This window comes from Onychostruthus taczanowskii, unplaced genomic scaffold (genome assembly GCF_017590055.1).
Source record: "Onychostruthus taczanowskii isolate IOZ18803 unplaced genomic scaffold, ASM1759005v1 scaffold94, whole genome shotgun sequence".
Taxonomy (NCBI): Eukaryota; Metazoa; Chordata; class Aves; order Passeriformes; family Passeridae; genus Onychostruthus; species Onychostruthus taczanowskii.
In genome coordinates this window covers 1,543,203-1,569,216 of record NW_024507435.1, presented here as the reverse complement: position 1 = coordinate 1,569,216, position 26,014 = coordinate 1,543,203, and the positions used below count along the sequence as shown (strand labels likewise).

Below are 26,014 nucleotides of genomic sequence, written 5' to 3'. Positions count from 1 at the left end.
GGAAAAGTGATATATGTAGGATTTCTTACCTCCTTTAATATAAGGATTGCTTACCCCACAGAAATTAAATTAAAACCCATATCAGATAATCTGCAATGAGTATTCTTTATATTGAGACTTGTGAGAAGGAATAGGCTCAGAACTTTCTTCATTTGCTTGGAATGAAGAAAATATTGGAATATTCTTTTTCCAGCTTTTTTGATTCTCAGTAATCTCCAGGTACAGCAGAGCAGAGATCAGAGACCAACTGTTAAGGTTTCTCTTTTGTGCTGGATAGTGATGGCAGAGTGAGAAATAAACCACGAGCTGTGACCAAAGGCAGACTTATAATTACTTGGATATAGTGATAATTGGCCTTAATACTGTAACAAATGCTCTGAGTTTGCACATCTGAAGCCTCCCCTTTGGATCAATTTTCTTGTTTACAAAATCAGCTTGCCTTTATTAGCACCAAAATTGCCCAGTAACAGAGTGGTGAATAATCAAATGAGGTTCACTGCAAAAGAAAATAAAAATATTATGTACGTGATTAGACAATGGATTTAAACAGGTTCCTGTGGAGGGCTGGAGTTTGGAGGGGAACTGGGTGGAGTGAAAATGGGGGGTTTTGACTGACTTCATTAATACTGTTTGAGAGGTCTATTGTTTTTTTTTTTCTTACCTGGTGTAAGTTTAGGCTCCTAAACTGGGGATGCAAAGGACTAAAAAATAGCGTCTAAAATCAGTCTACACAGAACCTCTTTGATACACAGTTGTGTACAAAGTTGATTTATCCTAATGATCCTACTTGTAAATATTTATTACTCACAGTATCTTTCAGTATTTGAAGATCCATTTTGTCAACCTGAAATTGGGACATGAACTTTTTCATAAAATACAGGTGTTCTTCCCCTCCCTGCGCCCCCCCGCCCCCGGTAATAAGACTACATCCTTGGATCTCTCAGCATGCATTATTCCCATTGCTTGTTGTTCAACACCCTGATCGGGGAGCAGATGAGACAGTTATTCCTGCTGTTGCTGATTTACTACTACAGCTGCTTCCTCTTCTTGTGATTTAATTTGAAGTTTCAGCCCACCAGGGGGCTAATGGTCCCCACCTATGTAGCTTTAAAAGCTCGCTGTTGTTTTCCATCGGAATGTTATTTCCATTCCTAGCCAGTGATTTTTTTTTTTTTCCCCTCAGTGTTCGTCTGGTAACTGTGAGGCAGTATTCCATTAGCCATTTTCATGAAAAAAAAGAAAAAGGAAATCCAACCCAAACCCCATGCAACTCTTTAGATTGAAAGCTTGCAAATGAGAATTGCTCTCTTACAGTAGAAATTCAGCAAATCAATAAGTTTTGTACTGTTCTTATGGCTATTGGAGACTCATATAAAGAAACACAAACTAAACAAAACAGGACCTTTCAATCATTTCAATTCCTTACATTTATCTTCTTTTTTAACATACAGCATATAAAATTCACTTATTTTTTCATGTGTTTCAGGAAAATGTAGGGCAGGCAGCAAACCCAGGAGTATGTTTCCTGGTGGGTACTGCCTGTGGTGAGATGAATTCCAAAAACATTAGCAAGTGCACTGAAATCCACAGTGTGATTGTGTCCTGCAGGCAGATTCTGCACAGGGAGCTCAGTTTGAGTGTCACTACAAACTTGTGACTGCAAATGGTCGACCAAAGAGTACTTAGTACTTCAGGAATGCTGTACACCAGACTTCTCTCAAGATACAAATTGTACATCTCCCTCACTAACCTATTCTTGAAGCAAAACCTAAGAAGTTTTCCAGTTAACCTTAAATTTTTAAGCATTTTTCATTCTAAGTAATAAATTACCTTGAAAAAATTTCTGTACCAACAGGATTAACTTTGATGCTCAACATGGCTTGCCATTATTGTTGCAGTGTGAATTTAAGAGTAGCAGTCTTGGATTTACATTTTGTAAAACATCTGATTTTCTAGGTTTATTGCTTTTTATGTGATTAAAGTCGGTGTATGTGCTAAAGTTTTCCTCATTTGAGTATAAATTTGTAACATAAACATTTATATTTTCCGTTACATTCTCTGCTGGCCGAAAGTGTGCTTTGATGAATTAGGCACCTTCTAGTGTTTGATAATTTCTTTTACCAGTTCGTGATTGGTTTTAGAAGTTTAGCTCTTCATTAATGTGTGAGTTAATGCTATCTTATCTTGCTGTAAATCACAGGTGTTTTCTTCACAGACACCCTGGGTTTGATGGTTTATTTTTTGCTTTGGGGTAGTAACAAAGGGTAGAGGGATTGTATTGCAAAAAAGGATGAAGGCTGGGCAGGCTGGCAGAAGTGGCTGCATGAAACCTCAATGCTTTCAACTATTGTTAAAGGGTGGTACAATCTTCCTCTCTTTGGGTAGGAGGATATTATTACCAAATATCAGTGTCCAAGGTTGCTATTTACAATATAAATCAAATGCACTACTTCCTTAGGCTCTGATTGATGGAAAATGAAGCATTAACTGCCAGGAAACAGGCTTTCCCATATTCTCACTCAGTTGTGCAGTGGTCACTAACCTTTTCAATACAACCTTAATATTGCATTGCTAATTGTATAATTTAAAGAATACAAGATTTTAATAGTTACTTCAGGAGGAATGTTAATCACCGTGCTTTACAGTTGGTTTTGCTCACTGGAAGCTTACCAGTTAATAAGCTAACTATTGTAATAACCATTAGTGCAAACTCTGCTTGGGTGATGTCTCTTGCGGTGTTTAATGAATTAGACTCAAAAAATAAAACAGAGTATTAAACTTGTCTGACTTGCTGTAGAGGCAGCACAGAATTAGTCATTGGCTGTGAATGTTAATCACTCCACAGCAATGATAATTTACAGCATTGTTGTAGCACTCTTGTGCTCATAAAATGAACTTAATAACCCACTGCTACCCATGGGATAAGCCTTCCTTCTCCTTCCCTCCCCTTTGCAATTGAATACCCAGTCTGGCTGCATAATAGCCACGTGAAATACTGCATTTAAAAGAGTGAGCAGCTGTATGATAAAATAAACAGCTCTAAAACAGATTTGTTAATTATCTCTTTCTTTTATTCACAGAGGGTGTTTGTGAGATATGGCTGACCAGTGAAGACACAGGGGCTTATGGCAGAGACATTGGCACAGATCTCCCCACGCTTCTGTGGAAGCTGGTTGAAGTTATTCCTGAGGGAGCTATGCTGAGGCTTGGCATGACAAACCCTCCCTATATTTTAGAGCATCTGGAGGTAAGGAAGAAAAGGAATCATTTATATGCCGACATGGACATTCATTGAGTGAGTCAGCATGGAACCTTGTGTGAAGTGTCTTTCGTTTTAAGCAGTAGCTTAAAAACATAATAGACTTAAAATACATTTGCAACATTAGACTAAAAGTGTAAAGCCACTTGCCTGACACAGCAAGTTATTGAGATAATAAGATCCTTAAGTAATTTTGGAATTATAATATTACTGAGATCTCTGCCATGTAGGACTTTATTGTAGTGATGTTTGTTTGCATGTATATCTAGTGTTTCCAAGAACTAAAGGAAATGTCGTTTGCAAGTGATGGACTATGGGATTGAATTTTTTTCCTGCTGCACCTTAGACAAATATTTCCAGAAACACTATATGGTGGTCTCACTCAGTGATGCATTCATTATCCTACTTTCAGTGTGTTTAGAACTTCCATGATAAGAAATAGAAATGTAAGTGTATATCTGTGTTAAAAATAAATGTAACAAAGCAGTTCAATGAAATTAGAAGTATATAACAGTGTGAATTTGAAAGAGTAGCTTATTCATGCAGAGGAGGAAGTGAGTTTCTTCTGAAAGGTCGGTTGATTTTGATGGATTCTGTCACCTAATGAATTTATTGAAATTCCTAGAAACTGTCCACAGAATGAACGCAACTGTAAAGAGGAGGAAAAAAGGAGAGAAGGATATAGCTGAAAGTAAATTTTGTAACTGTGTGCATGTTTAATACCCAGATAAGTAGCTAGTATCCGTGCTGCTTTCCCAAATGTAACGTAGCATTAATATTTGCACTTGTATTTTCTTAAGATGTCAAGGACGGTATTTTCTCATCAGAGTGCTATAACTGCACCTTTGCCTATTGTTGAAGCACGTGGACCAGAGGAATCTCATGTTGGTAGGAATAAGCAGGTTTTCACTTCACCAGCTAAAGAATTTGAACTGCAAAAAATTGCAAGAAACTTCCTGGGTTGTTATTTAATTCTTTGGTTTAGCATATGTTTCACTAGGAGAGACTTTTAACTCAGCACTCTGAATGGGCCCCTTTAGGAAGCAGTGTGGTAGTGTTTTTGAGAATTTGCATTGTGTCTGGGACTCTCATCTGCCACAAGCTTTTCTTCTTTTCTTTTTGTATTTTAACATTTTTCAGCATCTTGTACAAAAGCAAATCAAGCTTTTAGCAATTTTCACAGTTAGTTCCTTTGCTTTCATTTTTAGTTCACATTATTAAAAGTGTTTTGGCATAGACTGCTGCTTTTGTCACTGCTGGTCATTGTATGAGTGCTCTCAAATCTTTAAAAAGTAGAAAAATCAGTTGCTGTAAATAACGAACTGCTGAGATAGGGGCATTCTTGATATAATCCAAGAAAAGTGGAAAGAATGTTGCTTTCCTGCAATCATAGCAAGTGTGAGCGTGTCACAAATCTGTAAATTTATGATATCTATCTAGTCTTACTGTTTCTAAATTTTCCAGAAGGTGCTGTAGGTAGGACTAATTTTTTACCTGACTCATATTTAGGAAAAGTACTCTTATCTCTTTAAAAATGCATCTTTAGGTGTCATGGCAAAGGCAGAGGAATTCATGGAAGCCTATTGGAAACGTCTATTGAGTGTTGCTGGACAGAACATGTGTTTGTGTGCACCAGCCTTTTTGTGCAGTAGCAACATGTGCTGTTGCTCGTCCTCTTCAGTGTTCCATACAGTTTCCAATTTATATGATTTTTCTAAGGATTATTTCATCACATTTCCATGTTTCACGTGTGATCGAGAATTTCTGGTCTTGAAATTTTGTGACATAATTTTGCTGATTTGTCAAAATAAATTAGTGATTTTTTTTTTAATTTTTTTTTCTTTTTGCATTTCTGTTTAATTTCCTCTTCCAAGCTTCCCACACTTTTCTCTGAAGGATCACTGGGGAATGTAAGCAGTCTCCTGTATATGTTTACAACCAAACTAAAGAAACTTTTTATTGTCAATGTGCTTTTAACTTTCCAGTTGACGAAAGGGTAAAACTGTAATTTCATTAAAAAACCAAAAATTAAGTGAGAAGCTGATTAACCCTCATGTCAGTTGATTAGGATAAAATCCAGATGTAGATCTGTTATCTCCTAAGATGTGAAGATGTGTTATTCTTTGCAAACATCTTTCATTAATTGTTTTAAAAGGTGCTGCGTTTTATTGATTTTTTTTTTTAGAAGTCAACTTTCTAATTATAATGTTGTTTGGCTTTCTGTGAAAAAAATTTATCTGGGAAAATGTACTAATCTTGTGTCACTTTTTGTATGCAATACAAAGGACAAAGTCATTCCAATCATGTATCTTTTTTAAAAAACAGACATTTTTGGCATAAAATTGTACTCATGCAATTGCTCGGCAGGGGTTTGTTTCACTTTCAAAATGATAGAGCAACAGTATTCCTCTAAATGTAGAAATTAATTTTGAGATCTGGATAGAGCTTCCCTAGAGACTCAGCCTAAAAGCAAAAATTTTGATTTGTTCACATTTCTTCCATATTTATTGGAGCTTTCCTGCAGGTGAGAGTGTTTCATCTGCCTCAGTGTCTGGGAATCAGTTTCATAGTCTCTACTAAGAAGTGGTAGCCAACAGCTCTGCTATTCCACTGACGGAGGCCTGCACGAGGAGGAGGAAGACAACTTCCCTTGGGTCAGGAGTGGTGGGATTAGAGCAGAGGAGGGGGCAAAGAAAAGCTCCTCTGCAATGGCCATTAAGGCTCTTATGCTGGAAGGCTTGGTATGTTGTGATAAGGCACGAAATGATGACACAGACACTGCTGCTCTCGAGGGGAACAAAAAAGAAGAACTTTATTTTCTGACTCTAACATTTATAGTTTTCCAAAAGTGACAGTGGATTGGAGGGTGACAGTGCCACCTCTCCAATGCCACTGGACAGACCAAGGGTCCATCAATTCTCTCCACCTCCATGAAAGAATGCAAAACATAGGTTATTTACAGAACTCTGTGTGAGAAAGTTTGTTGAAAGAATGTAAACATCAGAAGGCTTAACAAAGTCTTACAAAATCAGGGTGACATTGGTAGATTTGGGGGTCTGAGCCAGTGGCCATTCAAACTCAAGTTTGTGTCAGGTAGGGAGTCAGTTCAAGTTTTCATATGATTTAAAATAGCATAACCAGTGCCTTCAAGTACTGCTGTCAGATAAATGCCATTCTGTACTTGAAGATGTTTGTCATTTCAGAGGATGCTGTTAATCTCATGAAAATCCTTACTATGCTTGTGTTTTGCGGTCTGACAATTTAGTACTTCAGTTTTTTATTCAGTAAATATGGTGGTAGAAGTGCCTTGTGTAGCATGAATCATCTTGGGATGAGAAGCAGGCATGTGCTTTCAAATTATAAATTTTGCATTCACTTGTGCCTTCTTGTCTAAAAAGAAAGATATGTTTGGAACCATGCAATGTTTTATAGTCATGCAAAATATTAGATGCTTTTTTTGGCATGCTGGATACTAACCTATGTCATTACAAAAAGAGCCTTTATCATAATTATTCAGGGTATAATCTAAAGTACTAGATTTTGTATCTGCTGTTTTCTTTAGCCACAGATAATGTCTGTACTTACATTACTGCATAGTATGAAGTATTAAGAGGAGATGAGGAAAACAGACAATTTGGTAGTTGAAGCCACTATATCTAAATTTATCTGCATTTTGGAGTCTTTGCTTCAAGATAAATGTAATTCTCTTAATCAAACTTTCCCACTACCCGTGATCCAAAGCTGTTTCAAAGGCATACCATTAGTTTGAATCCTGCTGTTTCCACCGATGTGGATGGAGTACATTCACGGTGAACCTGGAGTATGGCTACTGCTCTGATTTCCTTGAAAGCTAATTTAGTTTGTCTACTACAAAGTTCACCCCAGACTGAAAGAACTGATGACTGTGAAGGGAGCATGGGGAGCTGAATTTTAAAATTTCACTGCTGCTTTCAGTGGGTATGTCAAAGTGAGCACAGCAAATCCTGGCAGGACTTCTCCAGCCTGAGGTTTGCTTTTATGACGGAGAGAATTATTTGGGGTGTTCAAAAAAACTCAAGGACCAGAGACTCGAACTCTTGGTCGTGTCACTATGACTGAGAAAGAAGTTAGAGTTTGCTTTACCTGCAGGAGACATCCTCAGTTTTCCTCTCAGAGAAAACCTCGCCAAGCAATGGAGAGAGTGCTGCATTTTCCAAAGTGCTCTCACAGTCTTAGCAGTCTGTTTGAATGGATATACCATGAAGCATATAGCTTGCTTATTTCAAGGTTGCTCTCAAACTGAGATTTTTGAAACACGCCCTTGCCAGGTGTCTGTCCTATCTTAAAATGTTGATGCAACATGACATTGAGGAAAACTTGGGATTTTATCTATATGGAAGAAAATTTTAATAAACACACATGGACTATGGCCAGGGAAAAATAATTTGGCCCAAATTTTTTTTTGTTTTATATAGTCCTAGAAAAACCTGCAAGGAGTGTATGTGTGTATGGTTACCCTGTGTGTTCTTGCCCATATGTCTTTGCACAGAGCTACTGCTCTAGTTACACTGCCAGATGTCAAAGATTTTATCACCCCATGGTATCAACATGTAGTAAAAGTACAGCATATATACTTCATGTATATAAGGAATACACCCTGCTTTAGAGGTAACCTCCAGACATTGTTCCCCAGTCATATTATGAAGCTACTCGCTAGTGCTCTGGTGAGACAGTGTTTAACATCCACTTCCAGTGACTGATGGAAAGGGAGGGTTGGGAAAAATCCGTTAAAGCAATGGTAGTAGATAAACGATGAATGGGAATTGGTCTGAAAAGTAAAAAATAAGGCAAAAGTAAAAAATAAAAAAGAAAGTAAAAAAATACAAAGTAAAAAGTAAAAATAAGGTGAAGTATAGCAGCTTGAAATTAATGTTAATGGCATAGTGTTAGATACTGATTTTGCCTTGACTATATTTCACTTTTCCTTGGGTTGAAACTTAATTTTCTTTTTAAGTTATCCAGGGCTCTGTCCAAATCACAAGGGACTCTAGATCATCCAGACTGTAAAAGGGCAGGGAATCACATCTCAGGCTTAGCTTGCCTCCTTTGTGGATTTAACATAATCCCAGAGTTGTCTGGGATTTTAGTATGGCACTTTCTGTGAGTGATGGGATGCTTCCAAATCTGTATAAAGGAGGCAGTTCACACCTGCCATTCCCGTAAGTGCTTAATTTCACATGACTAGATGAGTAGTTGTCTTTGTCACCTGTCAAAATGAGTCTGTCTCAAACCATACTATATGCCATCTGTGGGCTGTATCTCCGTTATTAATTCAGGACAGTTGAGTGATACACTAGCCATTGAGATGGAGTCTGCATGGCAGCAGAGCCTTGAAATGCAGAAGGTGTGCCAAGTGTACCACGAATCGCAGTAGTATTTCTTTGCTCTTTTGCTTTGATTTTTCGTGTCAGCTCGGTGTTTGTGTTTCTTAACCTCATTGAAGCTGATACCCTACAGATGGCTCCCTCAAATGTGCCCTGACACAGCACACAGGAAATTGTTACAGTATTACAGTAAAATTACTAATTCACTTTTCTTTTTTCTCTGTTGTCCTTTTTTTCCTCTGAGTGCACCAAGCGTTTTTGAGCGTTGTGCATAAGCTCAAGTTTTGAATAACCTCGAATGTAAGCTGATTTGAATTACTTTTAAAAAGGGAATAATATGCACACATTCCTCAATGGCAAATAAAAGGGCAGCATAATTTCAAGAATTAAAAGGACTTTAGGGCATGTATTTGCTTTGTTTCTAGTATTATTTTTTGTCATTTTCATAGACTGTTGCTTTTGAAAGTGCCAATTAAAATCTGTTGATTTGACCAGAAAAAATGAAAACTGCGGCATACATTTAAATAAATGAGTAGTTAAGCCCCTTCTTATTATTGTGAGTTTTGTAGTGTTTTGTACTCGGTGGACCATGCAACTTTTTTGTGCACTAATTACAAAGTTGTCTCTATGCAAACTGTGTCTGTTTTTCTAGCAGTATAATTGAAAGGAACCTCAGATAATAAAGGGAGGTGGATGGGGCAATTGACTCTGTCTTCCTGAAAAAAATAAAAGGTGAGGTATGAAGGGATGTTTACTATTTCCTTTGGTATTATGTTAAATGCTTGTTTGTCCTATGGAATCTGTGTGTGCATCTTTGCTTACTCTCTGTATTCCTGGTTTTTATTTTTTAGTACTAAAGTGGTCTGTCTCTCCTGTTCTTCCTCTCAAAGCATTCTTTGTCTTTGGGGTTTTCAAATATAGCACATTTCCTTTAAATTACTCCTTAAGACATAGTGTCATGGGAACATGAGCTCACCCCAGAGTCAATGTACTTTTTTATATTATGGTGTTGGGAAATGGATGAATCTCTGCTGTGCTTTGGGATGCATTTTGTCATGCCATTTTCTCTAATCTAGAATTCTAACATCTCATACACAGCAGATCCTATCGTCTGTAAATGCTTGGTGACATGTTCGTTTCCAGCTGGTAGAATATGATTTGGCTTAATAAATGTCAAAATAAGAACCCATTTTACTCTTCCTGAAGGTTTTATGCTGTATTTGTGAATGTTGGGTTCTGTCAAAAACCTTAGCAAATTGGGAACTTTGAACAATAAAGGTTTCCTTCCAGACAACATGGAAGGGAATATTTGTGTTTTTGGGAGTGAAGCTCATGTTCTTTATAACACTAGTAGAAAAAATGCTTTGAGATACATAAAGAACTGCCTTTATTTATGCAAAATTCAGTTTTCCATCACAACAGAATATTTTATGCATGCATCTAGTGCTCTTCTATATTTAATAGTCTGTGAATAAAAACTGGCATTGCAAAAAGGGGTTAACATTAAGTAGCACACTGCTTGACCAGTTAAATCTGTGCATATTAGTTGTACCTTAGTTATGATTTGCTCATATGAATGTTTTTCTTGCTTGTTAGACTGCCTGAGAATGAAGAGTATTTAAATGCAGACAGATCCACACTCAATCTTGTGCTGAGTGTCAGGCTGTCAATTACTTACAGTACTGTCTCAGCCCAGCAGTCCTTTGGAGCTGGAGCTTCTGGTGAATCTCTAGCAGAAAATAAAAATCACCAGTAATTGAGCAATATGTTAAAAGAATGGGAAATGCATATATGGGATAGGGCATTTGTGCTAAATAAAAGTAGGATTGTTTTATCAGTTGCCATGTACTTGAAGGCATTGAGGTAGAAGCTATTGTCAAACGTAGAGCTTGCATAACAAACGGTGCCATCTTTTAATATTTCTGCATTCATTGTTAAACAAATAGCATCTCACTTTCCTAGTTATTTATATTATAATAAGTAAAGTTCTACCAACTACTCTCCATGCTGTTTCAAATGCTTCTATCTAGTTTAGATGCATAAACCCTTTTGTTTTCTTTGATAGATGAGCTGTCACATTCCCTGTGCTTTGCAGCATCATCTACATAATCTTCAGTAAGACTACTTGCTTCGTTAGGCTTTGGCATTTGCTTAAAAAAAAAGGTTGATTTTCTTGAGGTGAAGATTTTCTTTAAAAATGAGAAAAAGAAAATACATTGTGTTCTAGAAACTATAATAAAACTGCACAGTAATGTTTGCTTTGTGTTGTAGTACCACTGTTAATCAAGGAAAAGATGTAAAATCTCTTCTCATTCTTGAATTCAATTCATTTAACTCTGTTAAATGTGCAAGAGTTACTGAAAAATTTCAATTCGATGATATAAATCTTGTTCTTATAGTTTGGAATATCTTTATTCTGTTTTACTATGAGATTTAGGTCAGCTCACAAAAGAAAGTGATATTATTTGCCTAAAGGTTTAAGTTTTCATTAAAACCTTCTACTGTTTTCCTTCCACTGGAACCTGCTAAAGCAGTTGCTATTTTAGATATCGTACTTGCTTGTTTGAAATGAAGGGAAACAATAGAGAGGCTCCCTGGCACTGCCCTATCTTGGTGCAGATGAAATCTGGAGGGGTGTGCAATCCATTCTATGTCTTCGTTCTGAGCAGAAACCATAAATTCTTTTCTATCCTATGGGATTCTCATTTTTTAGCTGGAGAAGAAATTCATAGTATGGATGAAACTAGCAATTCATTTCACTCATTCAGCTTTCTGAAGACAGAAAGGTAGTGTGACAATCCTGCTTGCCTATTGTTTGTGCTTCTCTGTGCTTTAATTAATTTTCAAGGTTTTATTAGCAGAAATTATGATTGAGACAGAGTTATTTAAAGTAGCAGTGTGTTGTTGCAATAAATCACCTTTTTAGGGACCTTCCCAATAGGTGTTTTTAATACATATTGAAAAAAGGAGTATTAATTTACTTCTGGGAAAAAAATATTTCATTTGAGGAGTGCTTAATGATGAGAAATTAGAGAGGACCATAGAGAAATTTTTTTTAAAAAGTGTATTTTCTAGGATGTCAGAATTAATAATTTCGCAAGTAATTAGTATTAGCTCTTTGGTTGGCTGGTTTGAAGTCATTAAACCATCGCTCTAACCATTAGTGAAATGTACACTTTACCTTAAAATTAATCAATTTTTGGAACTGGACAAACAGCACTCTGAAGCTTCACAAAGGCTCTTTAGGATTGTAGTGATGGCTGCAGCAGCGACAATAACAGTCCTCATCTTTGAAAGCACTGAATCATTGTTCTGCATGGTGCACAGAAATTAGTGTGGTATAATGCTGAATTAAGGTGTCATTCACCTCTGAATCAGGTGAATCAGCTCTGTTTTGGGGAGGTGGATACTCAGATGTGCTTGGGCTCATGGTTCATCACAGGCTGAGTAATAGCAATCCACCAAATGGAGATGCTGATGCTTAACATTTTACCCAATGTAAAGTCAGTCTGCTTTCATATTGAAAGCAAATTGTGATAGGGAAGCCAGCTTGCTTTTTGTGAAGACTGTCAGGAACCAAGATTTAAGATGTCTGTACTGGGAGTTACTGGTTTTGTCAGAAAATGTGAATAAATGGTACTGCGCAATAAGTTTTTTTTTATTATTGGATGTAACATGTATAATCTTAGAACCATATCCACCTGTTAATAGAATAGAAGAAATCTTGATATTTTTGTGTTTACAAGTCAGGTAGTATATTTGGTGCTGTGTGTTTCCTTTGTACACTGACTCATGGGAAGAGATGTGAAAAATTTCAGCTGAAGCTTTGGACTGTGAAATGCAGTGTTGTATTGTATTGTTATCTCAATATCACTTCTTGTGCAGGAACTTGAGTTAGCTTGTGCTCTTGTTTAATAAAGGAAGATGTGGCAAGCTCTTCAAGGCATATTAGGTGGTTTTGGTATGGCACGGTTTGCCATTTTTTTTAATAGATTAGGCTTAATACATATTAAGCTGTGAGAGAGGAAAAATTTGCTTAGCTAGCCATGCTTTCTGAGGCTGGAAGCAGTAGAGAGATCCCACACCTAGGAGAACAGCTGGGAGCAGCTAGGGCTGAGCATATGACTCTCACGGCTAGTTTTCCTATCAGCAAAACACAGCTTGCAGTCTGGTTTATATCCACTTCCAAGGGTGGCCTGAGCTAATACCAGTTTTCTGTTTGGTAATGTAGAAGGCATTTTTCCCATATGGCAAAACAGATTTTTGCCCTCCATCTGGCAACCCAAAGATTTGATTTTAAGGTTCAAATTACATTGGCTAGAATTGCATGGGCTTTTAACTGCTCCAGTGTGACCTGCCTTTATCCTAATGACAGGATAAAGATCTGAGCATGTCATGTCATGTTACATGGAGTAGAAGTTGCCACTAAGCTTGCCCATCGTGTGGCTTCAGCACATGTCCCCCAGTTCATACACAGATGAGGGAGAGGCACTGCCTTCCAACCAATATCCTCAGGGACATCCCACACGTTCTTAGTTTTTTACAGCCCCCTTACTCACAGGGGGTGGGAAGTAGGAGGAGAGTTCCCTGTACATTTGTTTTAACAAAACTGCTATGGGCTTTCCAGACTGGATCATAACTGTGTCATCATTCCCGTGCCTGCATCACAAGATCACATCTGTTCCTGAGCTGCACTGCAGCAGAGGAATTTATAAAATGGGCCACAGCCACTTGATTTTCATCCAGACTGTGCTGGTGGTAGCACCGCTCAGCTTCTGAAAGACAGCAGTCAGCAGACACCCCTCGTGACATATCCCAAACTAATATCTGCCACAAAGGGATGAAGTTTTGAGGGAGTGCCATTTTGTCATGTTTCCATATGGACGAGGATTTCTTTGGGCTTCACTGCTGGCAGAGGACAAAATCCTTTTGCTAGCAAGCAAGCTATTCACATTATCGTGACACGAACACAAGACAGAATTCAAATACTTGGATTTTTGCCTGCTTTAGGTGAGGGGAAAGAATTGCTGTCTGAACAGCTTGCTGGTACTGACATAAAGATGCGCAGATATTGATGTTTATTGTCTCTGCAATTTTCTATGGTTGCACGTGGTGTCATTGCAAACAGGAGGTGTGATTTTCTGGTTAGGTGGTTAAATTTGTGTATTGTAATTGCTAGGATAAAATACACTGGCTAGATGGAAATCTTTCTGGTAATGTGCTTTGTGTTCTAATGTACTCCAGCTGCTAAGGACTAGAAAAAAATATTTCATATGTGCTCAGTATCCTAAAGAATGTTTCACATACATTGTTATTTTCCAAATATAGGTGATGCCTATTTTTGTAGAGTCAGGTTAAAACAAATTGTGCTACTTTTTGACCTTTTAGTTCCTACATGATACTTCATTTTTGTGTAGTGCATCCCTTCATTCACAGACACATTATCAGATTCCAGGGAATAGCAAGAAAAGGCAATCAGCCATTTCAGTCATGATGAAAGACAGAAAGTTTCTTTCACAGTGATATAGTTTCTAAACATTGTTCATTTATTGTTTCCAGATGGAAATAAAATTCTAGATTGTTTTTTTTTTCTAACTGAAATATGTAATTATACCTAGTAATGCAGAGCACTTCAGAAAAAAAAAAGTATATAATTATAAAAAAAAAAAAACAACAGGAAACAGATGTTAAGCTTAGAATGTTGAGACACGGTGAAGTAAAAATATGCATTAGCCCATGATGTCCTTCAAATACTCTTTGGGATATTAACTAATAGTTTTATTCAGTGATGAAATCTGATATTCTGTGTGCAATCTGTAGTATGGGAAAATCTGTCAGCATTGGCTAAGTATGACTGTTAAGTGCAGAGTAGTTGTAATTTAATCAAACCTATCTGGCAAAGAACTTCAGTGTTTTTTTAGTGGTGGGGAGGATGAAAGATAAGACTGGAACAGTCTTACCCTAAAGCTACAGGTTAGAATGTGATATTTCTATCTGAACACTGCAAAGTTTAGAAGATTGATTTATCCAGATTTCTCATGCAATCATGCAAAGCTTCTGTTTAATTCATTATTCTGTTTCCTTCTGAATGGCTCACTCAGAGTTTCTGGTTATAAAAGGTAAATTTGAGGCCACCAGCAGTACTTAGACGTGAACGACAATGAAACAGTGGGTCATCAGGTGTTTCTGTCTTGTGTTTGGTTTGTGTTAATAATTTGTGTTGTGCTAAATTCACAAAGTTAATCGTTACAATCCTCAAGTACCTGCTGGGAAATTGGTTTATCAGTAGGATCTTTGATTCAAAGCACATGTAGTGCATTTTGTGTAGCTTTAGATACAGAAAGCAATTAAAGAAAGGAGTTGACAGTATAAAGAGCTGTTTGCAACCTCCTCATCTCTAGGAGGAGCTTTGACTGTCCAGAACATCCCTGAAACCCGTGACCACAGTAGCTAGGCTGTGTTAGTGTTACCAGACAGTTGCGTGTGTATTGCATATGAATTTCTGAAACACATGACAAGCGATTTACTTTCTAAAGAATGGCAGTTCTTTTGATATGGAGTATCTTTCTGAACCATAATGATGCAGTGGAATAGTCAATAATGTTTTTGAGCTTACAGCTGTAGCTTTTACTGTATGCAGGGATCTGTAGGGGTAGTTGAAAAGTTCAGTTAACTGATGCCAGGCGTTTTGCATCCCATTGGTACAGAACCAAGGGTAATTACTTCAAATGACAACAGTTGTGTTCTTAATCTTGAAAGTTATCAGCAGTGATTGCAGAAAACATATGTTTTCCTTCTTTTACTTGGGGAATAAGTTGAAGAAGCAATTCTGATTAGTCTTGTTTAACACTGGCTGTTGGACACCATTGGTTTAGTTCCTCTTACAGGAAGTGCAGAAGCTCCCTCTTGGCCACATGAGACCGGCAGGATTCTGCATGTTACTGTCAGACCAGCAGCTAGGGGCTTTAGGGTTGGTTGGGTGCTTTGGTTTTTTTGAATCCTCTGAGTAGGAAAACCCTTTTGAGATTTTAGAATTTGGTTCTCATTCTTCATACTTCACCATAACATTTTCATTGTTTAAGATGAATATGAGGAATAAAACAAATATTTTATGTAACTAGAGAATTTCCACATTTGTGACTTTAAAAATCAAAACTTTGTGGTAAAACGAGGTAACATTTTTTAAAATCGAATATTTCTATCACAAACAAACAGACACAGTGAATCTGGGTTTTTGTTCTATCAGATGATTCTCAACCTTACAAAAGCAGAAATAAAATAACACTTCTGTATCTAGAAGTTCTAATAAATGATTTATTACTCTCAAAAAGAATTCACAAACTGATCTCATATTAAAAAGTCTGTTATTCAGAAGATGCAAAATTTGAGAGAAGTGCAAAGAATTTTTTTCCTATGTCTTAGGGTGAGTTATTTTTAAGAACTTGGCAGATTTAGAAGCACGTTATGAAACATGACTTCCATTGGTTCCTTATATCATAAATCTGTTTTTGCAAACTGAATAAAGTACTTGGAACCAAAAGATAAACAGAATAATAGGCTTGTGGTCCATAGCTTAATTTTCAGCTCATATTTTCTGTATTTTAGAAACATATTTGATTACTGATAAATAGAAAAGTCACAGATGACTACAAGGATGCTTCATATGAATTACATTCACAAGATATTCTAAAGCTTAAAAAAGGGTTTCCCAATTTTAGATACTTGTTCTGTGAATTTCATTTTTGAAAATACATTCTAGCTGAACATGTACAATTATTAAGGGCACAGATAAGTATAGTTCCATTTGAATTGGAGACAAAATCTGTGTGGATGCATGGTGGCCTTTTCTTCACTCTTTTTTCATGAAACCAGCTACCTCCAGCTTCCACTGAGAGCCAGGTTCACTGCACACAGCCTTTCTGTGTATCAAATTGTGTGCAATTCTGTGTATCAAATTGAGTTTACATACCTGAGATGGAATAGCTGTTGCCTTGAATAATGTAACCACTTTTCTGAGACATTTATGTAATAGGATCTTAGACAGAAACTTTCAAAACTGCTTCCAGAAGTGATTTGATAGCGTTTCGGGTTTTGTACACATCTGTTTGTCAGATGAAAAGTGAGTATCAGGAGAGCATTTTTTTCTTCTTGTTCTAAAAATCAGTGCTTTTAAAAGCTGAGTTCCTGCAAATGAAAAGGCATTAGGATATCTGCCTTCTCTTTGAACAATATAGGGCAGCCTTTTAGCAATACAGAGAGAAAATCTAGATGCGTGACTAATATTGCTGATTAATGGTCTGGAAGAATTTGTAAATAGTTGCATCTTAAAAAGTAAATATGGCAGGAGTATGTGTTGTCAGAGTATCTGTGCCATCAGAGAAAACAGGAGAAATGGCCTGAGTGAGCCTGACTGGAGCACACAGAATGTACTGGCAGAAGAGCAGTGCTCAGTTCCAGGCCATTTCCTGTATGCCCACAGCTCAGGGAGAAAGGGAAAACCATATGTGAAGACCTGGCTGTTCAGGGAATATAGTTCTTTATACAGGTTCACTTATTTGTTGGAGGACAAAGATCAACAAGCAGTATGGTACTATATTGCATGCAGTCTCAGTGCTGGTTGGTTTCAACTTAAAAAAAATACTTAAACTTTGTTCCTTGACTGTATGTCCTTCATTGGTTAAATAACAAAAATGAGAGAAATCAGACCACTATATTCTATTCTGTCTCTCATTCCTTCACCTTGCCAAGCCTCTGTTGGGGGGTTGGTTTGGCTTTCATTAGGAGGTTTGGTTTTGCATTTTGCTATTACCTTTTTTTTTTTTTCCCTGACCTTTTGCATTTGTACAAAATGTATCACATCCTGTGTCTCTTTCCAAGCTGTCGCTCCAGTTACCCCTGATTAATTTTATTCATATTACAGCCAAATGCTTTTAATTTCACTGCTTTTCTCTGAAGTAACACAGGTAACATTTCAGACCACTATTGGAGCACATTTACAATTGATGAGGTGTATCTCATTTAGCAGCTGGTCAACTTTAGGGATGCTCCAAATATAGACATTCTCATTTTGGTATCTTAGAAGTTACTTCACTCTAACAAAAAAACAAGTAGCCCTTGGCATCTCCTGAAAACAGCCACTGTATGGAATCACCAGTTTGCATAATACTTTGCCTTTAAAATTTTCTTTTAATTGTGTAATCAATACTACATAGGGAATGTGATCCCTATCTCAAAGGAAATTCAATGTCATCACTTTCTTTTTATTTTCTCTTTTTAAAGAAATTGATTTCCAATATTTTCACCTGTCCTTACTGTTTCAAATTGGGCTGCGGCAATTTAGTATTGTTTGGGTTTTAGAAGTATTACTACTGATACATACCCCATATATTCATTTGAGTTTTCTGTATTATTTTCATAATGCTTTAAAGCTTCTTTTTCTTTTTATAACTCTTAGGAAATGGCCAAGATTCTCAATCATCCGAGAGTGTATGCTTTTCTGCACATACCAGTCCAGTCAGCCTCTGACAGTGTGCTTATGGACATGAAAAGAGAATACTGTGTGGCAGACTTCAAACAAGTAGTGGATTTCCTTAAAGAAAAGTAAGTCTACAAATAATTGAGAAAATGACAGTGTTAGGTTTGTTGCAATGTCAAGAACATGTGGCTGAAAACACAATTATTTGCAACTTCATAATTAAGGTATGAAAAAAGTGGTTCTTGAAGCTTTCAAAGTCTTTGAGTTTTCTGTAAGCCCCTTGATGTGGTTGGCTCCTATGCTCAAGCTTTTATAAGCATCTTAAATCTCTGCATGACATGCTTTTAATTTGTCAATATATTCCTAATTTTTTTCAAAAAATGCATTCTTACATTATTTTTATACATAAACTGCTATATATAGATTACTTGAAGTTGGAGTTACTGAAGCTGTCTTTAATGTGGCTTTTGAGCATTGCACGCTTTGTGTACTAGAGATGATCCAGCTCCAGCAAATGTAAATGGCTTGGTTTTGTGTTTGCTTGTTCTAATAAGTATTTTATGTCCTATATTTTATGTAAATTTACATCAGTATAGTAACATTCTAATCTTGCTTAGGGGACTGATGAGTTCTAGATTAATTTCAAAATTATTTCCCTTAACAACAGAGCTAATTGTGAGAAATTAAAGAATGTATCATTAATGTATTTGCTTATGCTGACACCAAGATGGAAGTTACATCTACCTGCAAAGTTTTTGTAACTACAAGTAATAATTTCATATCCAAGGAAGTATTTTCTTAGCCTTTAAAAACTTAATAGTGACATATTTTCTGGATACTTCTGCATCGATTGCCAAAAAAAGTGTGTCTGGAGAATAATTTCTGACACCTTGAAAGTTTGGCTACTTTCTCTCTTTCTGCTTCCTTTGTTTGTATGTTTGTTCAATGATTTAAAGCAGTGACATTGTACCTTTGACTCTTACCTTGTATTAAAATACTGGTACATCAAACCAATCAAACTTTCATAATCAGGTTTTTTTGTGATAATTGAAAAATTGAGAAGTCTATCTGTGTAAAACATGTCATCTAGTAGCTGCATGGGAATTATAATATGTAAGAAAGAAAGCCAATTGTGACACAATAGAATCTGCTTTGCAAACTGAATGAGGACATTCCTATGCATCTAAGACAACTGATGGAAATGGGGCTGGTTGTCTTCATACAGGTTGATTTGCATTAATTTTCCACCACAAACAATGCCCATGAATTCTTGCCACTAAATTTCTTGTGACTATGGATCAGTGTTAGTTTTTAATTAACAGATGTACTATATTCCCACGTATCTTAAGTGGAACTGTGTCAGTTTATGTCTTAGTTGACTTGAAGTTAATTCATTATTCTCTTCAGTAGTTTTAGCATTGGAAGCTATTACCATAACAGCAGCTGGATTTTCGATAACCCAGTATAGCTGGCACATGTTGGGGCATATGGGGATTTATTAAATCATTCAGCTCTTGCACACAGCAAAGAATGAATTACTTAATACCCAAATTTAAAACAGCTGGTCACTGAGCATACAGTAATGTATGTCATAAGTCTTTTTCCAGGGCTTTTTTGTAGTGAACTTAACAAGGGAGAAAACTGGTTTGATGTCTTGATTTTAAAGAATAATAAAGTTTCTTTATCCTGCTTATTAAGAAAATACTGAATTATCTAATAGTTCCTGTTAGAAAACAGTCTCCAGATATTAAGATGGAAAAATCTTTGTACCATATGGCAGCAGGATAAAGAAGCTATGCCAGGTAGAGAAAATGTTTTAGATATTTGAACATGTGCTCATCTGTAAAATGTGAGGTTTTTTCTTTGCCCTTAAGAACATAGTCTTCATATGTAGACTTTATTCTTGTGACAGCAGCCAGCTATTACATTCTCATGTAGATATTCCCATAAAGATCTCAGCACAAAATTTACCAGAACTTAACATGGCTGCAGACAAGTCCAGAGCCTAGAGCCAGAATAGCTAAAATTAAATATGTGTTTAAACCACTTGAATAGCCAAAAGGGATTATTTCTATCTCCCATTTATCAAAAAGGTAAAATAGACCAAAAATAGAAACCTCTGTATCTCCTTTCTCTATTGCTGGGGCCATAAAATAATCTAGAAGCTTCCTACATAAAATGTACAAGGACTTATCAGTAGATTCCAAATGTCACCTTTGTCTCTAGAATGTGACATCTTCTCTAATAATAACTTCACCAAAAGTTTTATGAAAGCAATAATTGTATAGGCTGACTGGGTGAAGAAGTAAAGCCATGCATCAAGGAATGCTAATGGTTATCAATTAAGTGTTTAATAACTTGCATTCACACATCTGAGCACATAAAATTAGGTCCAGCAAGTAAAAATGAAAGGAAAAAGGAAAAGAAACAGCCATGTCATAATTTTTATTTTGGAACCCCAAAGAAATACCAGCTGATTTCTGAATCTTTTTCTCCATCAGGCCAACAAAACACTCTGGGGCTTTTTTTCTCCAAGAAGAAAAAAAAAATATTTTCCTTCCTCTGCAGAGCCATGAGTGACAGCAGAGGTATCTTCTTCAGAGTGGGGATTTATTTATGTCCTGCTGAGCACAGAATGCCTTAGAGAGAGAGTTCCCCAGGAGTACTCCAGACAGAGTACTCTCTATATTGAAACTCTCTTTTTTAAAAGAATGGAGAATTCTTGAGACTCCATGTCTGTGAAGTTAGAAATGTCACATTTTTCCTCTTTTTGAGGACTCTCTGCAGGCATGAGTAGTAGAAATGAACTTTAAAAATTAGTGTTGATGTTCTAGTGCTGGCTTTTGATATGGAGCTCTTTGTATTTCAGAGCCACTCTCTCCAGTCATGTGGCAACATTTTTGGTTTACTATGAAGATCAATAGCAAAATGCATAGAATATAAAGCAAGAAAGGCAAATCCATTAGACTGTGAAAAATTGAAATACAGAAGACTTCTTTTATACTTTTTTTTAGAAATTCCTTCTATCATATTTTGCACTTTTTTTGCACTGAAATTTCAGTGAGTTTGACTATTCAGGAAAATACTGTTGAGCAGTTGATACGGTGACCTACATATATCTGGAAATCTAATATACAGATGTAGATATAGAGATATATAGATATATTTCCTGAGAATTTGTTTTTAAACTGTTTTAGAGAGCAACAGCATAAAGTGAGGATGTATTGATTAATGCAGAGGGTGGGCACAGTCTGTAGGGATTAAGTAAGGACTAGTGCCCTGGTGTATGGTCTCTGGGGACTAACACAGAAGTCTGCAGGCACTATTCACAGGACTGGTTCCTGCATGAGTTTGGAACTAAATACAGGACTTGTAGAAATTGCTGCTTAAGTGAATTTAATCCAGAGACAAATTTAGTCTTCTATCAGAAAGTCTTCTTTTTGGTGGTGTTGTATCAAAATGTGAGTTGTTTTTCAAGTGATCTCAACTTTCAAGATTCAGCACAGATTATATTTCTGAAAGGTGATGTTTGTAGTTGCAAAAAGACCAAGACAGCTTTAATTGTCTTCAAGTTCTGAAACTTAATTCCCTGAAATTTACTTTTGATGATAAAAGCAAACAACTGGAATATATTTGAGTTAAAGAAACCTGAGATCTGAATGTCATACTTTGTAATTGCTTGAATAATCAGCAATGTGGATATATACCTATTAAAAAGTCCTTAGACTGGTAATGTGTTTTCCAAAATTTATTTTGTTGCCCAGACTATATTCTTTCACCTTTTTGGTTTGTGAAGTGATTCTGATATTCATCAAAGATTATATCTATGTCTCCTCTTACTGCTGCTTGGTAAGAGACATGCAAACCCAAAATCTAGACAAATAGAAAAGTAGGCAAATTTAGAGCTGAACTGGAAGACTGTAACTTTCTCTTTTGGAGGACAGCGTATTTCCGAGGAAAAGCTGGGTTTGCCCCCAGTTTGTTTTTGTTTGTGTCCTGAGATAGGAGCATAACCTGAATTGTGGGTGGACTGCTGCTGTTCATTTGAGACTGTCTCATAACTCAGACTGGAAACATTGGAGCTTTCCAGTATCATCAGAAGGCCAGCAAACTTGGTCTGCCAGCAGAGAAGCCACAGCTCTGTCAGGCAGAAAGTTGTGGGGTTTCATTTCACTGGCTCTCCCTTTTCCATTAAAATCAGACCTACTCGAAAGCCTCTCTGAGCCTCCATTACTTTTAGTTGTAATCAAGCCTTTTCAGCATAGGTAGATACATAATTCAGCATAGGTAGATACATAATTACTGCGGTTGGAAGAAGGCAGTAAAGGACCTAAAGTAGTAAATGTGTGCAGTGGAAAATAAATCACAAACTTGGAAGGAAATTATTCACTCAAATGCAAACTGAAGACCTAATTGCCCAGCAGTTACAGACAACTGCCTGATGTCCCAGGAAGGTGGAGATGTTGTCCAAATGGAGAGAAGGTGTTACACAGTCCTTTTGGGACAGCTGGCTTCAGCAAGGCTCCCTACTTCCCTGACATTTACTGAAAGTAGAATCGGAGGGCCATGAAAAGAGTAATTTTAAAATAACTATTTACTATTTTTATATGCCTTTTTCTACTCACTCTCAAAATGTAGGTAATTATGAAGTAGACTATATCAACTCCCTCACTTTTTTACAATGTGAATGTGTTTCATTTTCTTTCTCAAAGTGTACTTCTGTTTCTCAGAGAGAGATGTTGTTGAGCTCATTTTGCAGACATGCAAATCGTGTCCCTAACAAACCTTGACAAGGCTTTCAGATTTGGGCTTTTTTTAATGGGTTTTAGCACATCTGTTCTGTCAGTCTGACTACTGCAAATGCAAATGTCATCTGTTTAAAATCCTTATTACGTTCTCTGCTAAGAAATTGCTGAGTGTATTTGGTACTTATCTGTAATTTTATACCTCAATCTCTAGACTCCTCTCTACTCTGTCTTTTGTCTGCTCTTGGAGTCTGAACTAATCACTTTACCAAACGCGTCTCTTTTTTTCTTATGTTTTAAATTAATTGAGTGCCTTTAAAAGGTATTGAATTAGCACCAAAAACTAGAATGTGGGTGTTTTTTATCACATAGTACAGAGGTATATTCAAGTTTGTGTCTAGACTTGACTCTAGTGCTTCATGGTGTAGCTTTTGATGGGCAAGCTCCTTTTTATCACAGGATTAGTTGTCTTTAATTGTCTTGAAATTTAAATTTGGACTTTGGTAGGTTTATAACCCTTCCTGCCCTGCATTTGATTAACAAGGTCTTGGAAAGAGATGTAAGTAGGCAAGAGGTTTCAAAGGTGCTGAGCACTTGCAGATCCATTAATTTCATTAGGATATTTTGGGCATCAGCATTCATCAACCTATATTTCAAAAGTATGTTTTTCTTTAGAACTGGCTGTGGAGAGGCAAGCATTAGGTATTTGAGGATAGCTTTTTTTTTTTTTTTACTAACTAATTGTAACATGACTTCAACCTAGCTAAATGTTGTTCTAGGAGGGCAGTCTTTCCATTTTGTTCTGTACTGCACTTTGCCCTTTTCTCAGCTGATGCTACTGCACCCTTGCTTTTTAGCAAGGAGATATACTTTTCCTAGAGAGGGAATGGAAGGCAGGAAGGCAATATCTGCAACTTAATCTTTATTTTCACTGTTCTACAGACTGTAATTGAGGTTTCAGTTAGTTCATGGAGAGACCTCTTTAGTGCCATGGTTTACAGGTTTAGATCTTTTGCCACTTTATAAATTACTAGTCACTTTGGTAGCCATAGTCTTTCATGCCAGATGTATCAAGAATATTGGAGTTTTCTGGGCTGTCAGCTCTCAGTTATCCTGTTGTTTGTGCATCTTGTCAGTTCATGTGTGAGGATGTACACATAAAAATACGGAAGTCCCAAGCGAATCGTATAATGTGTTGTTGACATAAAATAATTCCAAATTTACAGACTCCTTTGAAGATTAGTTGACACTAAAAGTAACTTCAACCTTTTTATTTTGGGGGAAGATACTGTATAGGAAACTATGATTTGGAAATTTCAATGCTCTGTGATTTTTATATGAAGTCTCTTTGGATTCTGGGTCACTTTGGGTCTGCATAGTGACCTGTTCAAGCAGGATGTGCATGCTTATGGGCTTACTCCTATTTTACAGCATTTTCTTCTAAATAATACACATATTATACAAATATACAAATATTTTTCTAGAGATAAGAGAACCATTATGAGAGGGTGAGTTCGGGATTTTTTTCTCCTGGTTCTCAGGTTACTATTCAACTCCTATAGTAAGAACTGGAGGGTGAAGTCTGGGAAATAAAGTGCCCAGGATGAGCACAGCTTGCTGAGCGCAGACTTAGTGGGCACACGGGGCATTTGCAGTTCAAATCCTCTGAGTTCACAACACTGTGATGCTCTGCTTTTGCCAAAATTTTGGGGAATCATTTTTTGAATGGTTACTGGAAAGAGAAGATATGTGCCCTGATGAAATGTAAAAGCAATTTCATCTGTTTATTATATCTGGCTTACAATCTGGCTAACTCTTTTTACTAATTATAAGTAGTGAAGTTGCTTAGAGTGATACTCTCTGTATGCAGTTAGGATTAGGCTCTCCTTTTTCTGGGCAGCCTCATCTGTAGTTTTCTTCTGTAAAATCCTAATGTGGAAGTATTGTTAGATGTTTCAGAGTAAAAATTGGTAAAGTACATACAATTCAGTTTTTAAGTGTAGCAAGATGGTATCTTTTTCTCCTTTTATCTTTTCCTCCTGAAGGCTTGTGAATATGTTCTTTGGAAGTAATGATATAAAATCTGTAGGAAGGATATAAGGAAGGAATGCAGTAGTGGAAATAAATTTTAAAGGATGTAATATTTATGGGTTTAAATTCTGGTTTGTAGTTATTGGGATACTATATTTCTCTAGTGTTTTAAGGCAAAATAACTAAAATCACTTCAGCTTTTTTTCTGAATACTTATTTTCATTGTGTTTCACTTTCTTGAAACAGAACCTGGGGAGGAGAGTCTAATTTGTTTTTAAAACAGTAACTTTAATTCATATCAATTTGCTTTATAGCAGATTGACTTGGTATGTAAGTCTCAGTTTTAATTTGCTTGTGAGCTTTTAAGCATATCCAAACATATATTAAGATCTATAAGTATTTGTGATAGCAAATTAGTACAGATATAAATACAAGATATGTGTACACCTTATAGTGCTCAGATGCACATCAGAAAATTCTGATGATGGTATTACATTTTTATATTTGATATGTTTCAGAAAAGTGTTTGTTCATTTCAATGTGTATTTTTTTCACATTTTTGCCATAGTACTAAGTAATAAATTCATTTTGTAAGCCATGTTATTCTGATCACGTAGCACAATGTGGGACAGAGGAGTTCTTGATGAAGGTGGTAGCTGGCCAGCTGATAAGTGCTGATTGAATCTGCATTTGTTGAACTTCCAGGGAAAATTAGTTGAAAACAATGAAGAAATGGAAAAGGCAATATTTCTATAGCTGTTTGGTACATTTAGGGGTTATTTTAATAAACACAAACTGCTTAAATGAAGAAAATTAGGAAACAAATGTACAAAGCCTTTTAAACCTTTTTAAAAATGTAACTATCCAATTAAAACTGTTGCAGTCAAGAAGCAAGATAATTCTGCTACCCAAAGGTTTTGTCTGTATATTTATTTGGGGACACTGGTACAGATTACTTCGGCTAAGCTCAATTTTGTGTTCATGTGTATCTTATGTTGGTCGGTATATAGTATTCAGGAGTTGATGATTCACCTTTTTTTTAGTAAGAATTAAATTTATAGTTGTAAACTTAATATTACATGGCAAAATAATCACAGACCTGAAATCTTAAAAGGTTTGTGCATAAGACAAATATCTGACT

General features: G+C 36.4%; 1 protein-coding gene across 1 annotated transcript in view; it reads left to right on the top strand.

Annotated features, from left to right (window-relative positions):
* CDKAL1 (CDK5 regulatory subunit associated protein 1 like 1) overlaps positions 1–26,014 on the top strand; it is a 380,101-nt gene that overhangs the window by 230,591 nt on the left and 123,496 nt on the right. Inside the window, exons 10-11 of the mRNA XM_041426743.1 lie at positions 3,081–3,247; positions 18,077–18,222. Coding sequence (XP_041282677.1) covers positions 3,081–3,247; positions 18,077–18,222 — 313 coding nt within the window. The remainder of the gene's footprint in view (positions 1–3,080; positions 3,248–18,076; positions 18,223–26,014) is intronic.